General features: G+C 58.2%; 1 protein-coding gene across 1 annotated transcript in view; it reads right to left on the bottom strand.

Moving 5' to 3' along the window:
- IGSF9B (immunoglobulin superfamily member 9B) overlaps positions 1-3,206 on the bottom strand; it is a 37,594-nt gene that overhangs the window by 29,654 nt on the left and 4,734 nt on the right. Inside the window, exons 3-4 of the mRNA XM_035897497.1 lie at positions 2,462-2,603; positions 2,190-2,335 (exon numbers count right to left, since the gene is read on the bottom strand). Of these exons, the coding sequence (XP_035753390.1) occupies positions 2,190-2,335; positions 2,462-2,603 (288 nt within the window). The remainder of the gene's footprint in view (positions 1-2,189; positions 2,336-2,461; positions 2,604-3,206) is intronic.

The raw sequence follows: 3,206 nt of genomic DNA, 5'->3' as shown, positions 1-3,206 counted from the left end.
GCCCCGGCTTGCGCCCTCCTGAAGGCCAAGCTGCTCCATCACGCTCGGCCTGCGGGACATGTGCACGGCGTGGTGCACACCCAGCAAAGCCACCCGCCTGCCCCGCGGCCGGGTTTTGCACGCCAGCAATGAAAACTATTTCAACTTCCGAGCCTTAAAGCACACCAACTGCAGCAAGCAAGATGGGAGAAGGGACCCGTGGCCGGGCTGCCGCCAGCCTTTTACCTCCTATCTGTTTGGACGCACAGCCCATGCCTCATCGAGGCTGGGTCGCGTTGAGCATCAGCCACCTCCACCCTTTCCGACGGGATGCAAAAGCTTAAAATACATACCTAACCCCCCCCGCGCTGCACCACCCACGCAGCGAGGCGTCTCGCAATCCTCCAGTCTAGAATGTGTCATTAACAGTGCTTCTAAGAGCTTTTTAATTAAGTGCGAGTGGGTTGGAGAGAATCTAGACTTTCTTTAATAAGAAGATTCTTTTTTAAAAAAACAAAAAAGAAAAAAAAGTTACTTTTAATAAGAAGAGCGAGTATTTCTACAATCTTGTCTAGACAGCGGCAGCACGAGGTTACGGGAAAATCCTGGCGGGGCTTACGCTGCATTAAGGGATGAACGCCATTTTTTTGGGGTGCAGCATCCCCGCACTGCTGATGCAAAGATGCAAAGCTGGGGGTGAAGGTAAGGGGTTGAGGAAGAAGGGATGGAGGACAGCAAAAGCTACCCAGCTTGGGAGCTCTGCTCCCTCCCTGCCGAAACACGTAACCCCGACCGCCCCCCGAAACTGCGTGCCCCCGGCAATGGCACCGTAACCCAGATTGCCAAGCGCTGCATATGGAGCGGGCTTCATCCCCCCCTCCGCTTGACTCCACCTCTTAGGAAATGTAATCAAAGGCTCCGGCGGCGTGGGAGAGGGTAATGGGATCGAGCCTTTCACTACTAGGTCACTGGCTGGGGGCCAGCCCGGCTCACCGATGACCCAGAGCCGCGGCCCCGTCCGACGGCTGCTTCGGCGGGTGGGAAGCCTCCCTCCCCAGGCATCAGCCCCGGTACAGGTGAGACTGTTGGCTCCGGAGGAAAGGGGTTTGCAGCACAAAAAGCCCCACACGCCTCCTTGCGCCGATGCCTCACAGGGCCGTCCAAGCGGCAGATTGTCCAAACGCTGGTTTTCCTGCCATTAGAGCTATTTTTAACAGCTATCAGCCTTGACGAGTGGTCCTGGATTAGCGGCAGGGCAGATTTAACAGCCTGAGGCCGCGCGCTTTCCCAAGAGCCACCCAGCCCGGCACATCCAAGCCCCGAACCATGCTTCTGCCTGGGCACGGCACCAGTCACACCATCCCCCTGCCCCTTCATCCATCCCCATAGGGAAGCGACGGCACCTACCAGCCCTTCTCATGGCGGGGTCCCCCACCGGTGTGGGGCTTCCCATTAACCAGCACCAGGGCTACAGGCAGCAGCTCAAAGGCAGCCTTCAAAACCCAAGTTGCGAGCCCGCTATAATGCCTTTCATTATAAAATAAAACCACCACCGCTGTCTTTTACAGCGGAGCAATATCGCAATTGCTTAGCGGCAGCAGTTGAAACCATTACTGCTGTCGAATGCCACGGGGCGCCGGTGGCACACTACCCATTACTGCCCGGGGAGCCCGAGAGAACAAGCGTGGGAAGCAACGCTCCTGCTACAGCCCCTTCTCCCCCGGCTTGTTTAGATCAGTTACTGCCTGAAAAACACGGCACGCAAAGCTGCCGGGCTCACAGAAAAACCACACCACAGGAACAAGCCCCCGTAATAAATACTGAAAAATACAAGTAGGGAGGGGAGACCGAGAGCCCTGATCCGGTGTTTCCCTGCCCGATACGATGCAGCCGATGAGGACAGCGTGCTGGCGGCAGCAGTAAGAAGATGCCCCCCTAGCCAAAACCCACTTGTACCAACGGTGGACACCGGTGCTACCCAGGGTGCTCAGGCTATTGGCCACCTCGTTGCCCACACCCTACAAGCCCATGTGGGATGCTCTCAGCCCTTTGCTGAGGATGATTGCACACTCATCCAAAGGCTGCTGGCACGTCAACCCGAGCCCCCCAGTATCATACCAGCACGGCAGAGCCCCTGGGGCTGCCTCAGAGCTGGGTGTTATCAATCCCAGCCACATCCCTCAGGATCGGGTCCCGCTGCCCACACTCACACTGCACCGTCAGGTAGGCAGAGGCTGATGGCGAGCGGCCCAGGCTGTTGCTGGGGATACAGGTGTATTTTCCAGCATCCTCTGGCTTGACGCGGAAAATGATCAGCGTCCCATCGATCAGGATGCGCACCCTCAGCTTCAGGTCGCTGTGAGAGAAGAGGGGAGGATGATGGCAGGGAGACCCGGGGGGCAATGCTCATCCCCTCGGTGGCTCCAGCACGATTTGGGAGCAAAAGGAGGAGGATGCATCATCCCACTGGCTGCAAACTCACTTCTTGAAGTAGACGTTCTCCTCTTCCCAGTACCACAGGTAGGTGAGGTTCCCGGGGTACGCCTCGGCCTGGCAGGTGAAGAGCGCATCCTGGGAGATGTTGACCGTGATGTTCTCCGGAGGGGAAACAATGAAGGGAGGTCCTGGAGCGGGGAGAGAAATGTGTCACCCCCACCAGTATAGGTGTCCCCAGAAAGGTTGCTTAGGCTCAGCTCCATCACAGCATCGTTGGCTGGGAGCTGGTGGCGGGCTCCATGGCAGAGCTGGCCCCAATCCCCCGGGATCATGGAGCACAGGGGCTGACCTGTTATTCCCAACCCTTTCCCCTCATCTCCGCAGCTTTGGGGAGGGGGCCCCATGCCTGTGGCACATGGCTCTGCTGCTCCCAGGGCACACGAGCTCACGCCTCCCCCTTCGTCCCGAGCACGTTTCCAGGATCGCATCACCCGCGGGAAAAATCCAGGGGGGAAAAAAACCAAACCGCCGGGAGCCGGCAGTGAGTGTCCGCAGCTCGCCACCGCGGCGAAAGCAGAACAGAGGACACCCCACGCTCCTCTCTCCGCCGGTAGCTGTTGACCTAATTAAAGATTTATTTAATAAAAGAGAGAGCGAGGAGCGGGAGGCCTGCCTGGCATCGCCGCTGTCTGACGAGGCGCTTTGTGACAGCCTCAATCTTTTCCCTGCTTCCCGAACAAAACCGCGCCGCCACCGGGGCCTGGCTGTTCATCGGCACGGCCCCCAATTAA

Source organism: Egretta garzetta, unplaced genomic scaffold (genome assembly GCF_000687185.1).
Source record: "Egretta garzetta isolate BGI_Z169 unplaced genomic scaffold, ASM68718v1 scaffold207, whole genome shotgun sequence".
Taxonomy (NCBI): domain Eukaryota; kingdom Metazoa; phylum Chordata; class Aves; order Pelecaniformes; family Ardeidae; genus Egretta; species Egretta garzetta.
The sequence above is the reverse complement of the archived record's forward strand: the minus strand, read 5'-3'. Positions and strand labels throughout refer to the sequence as shown.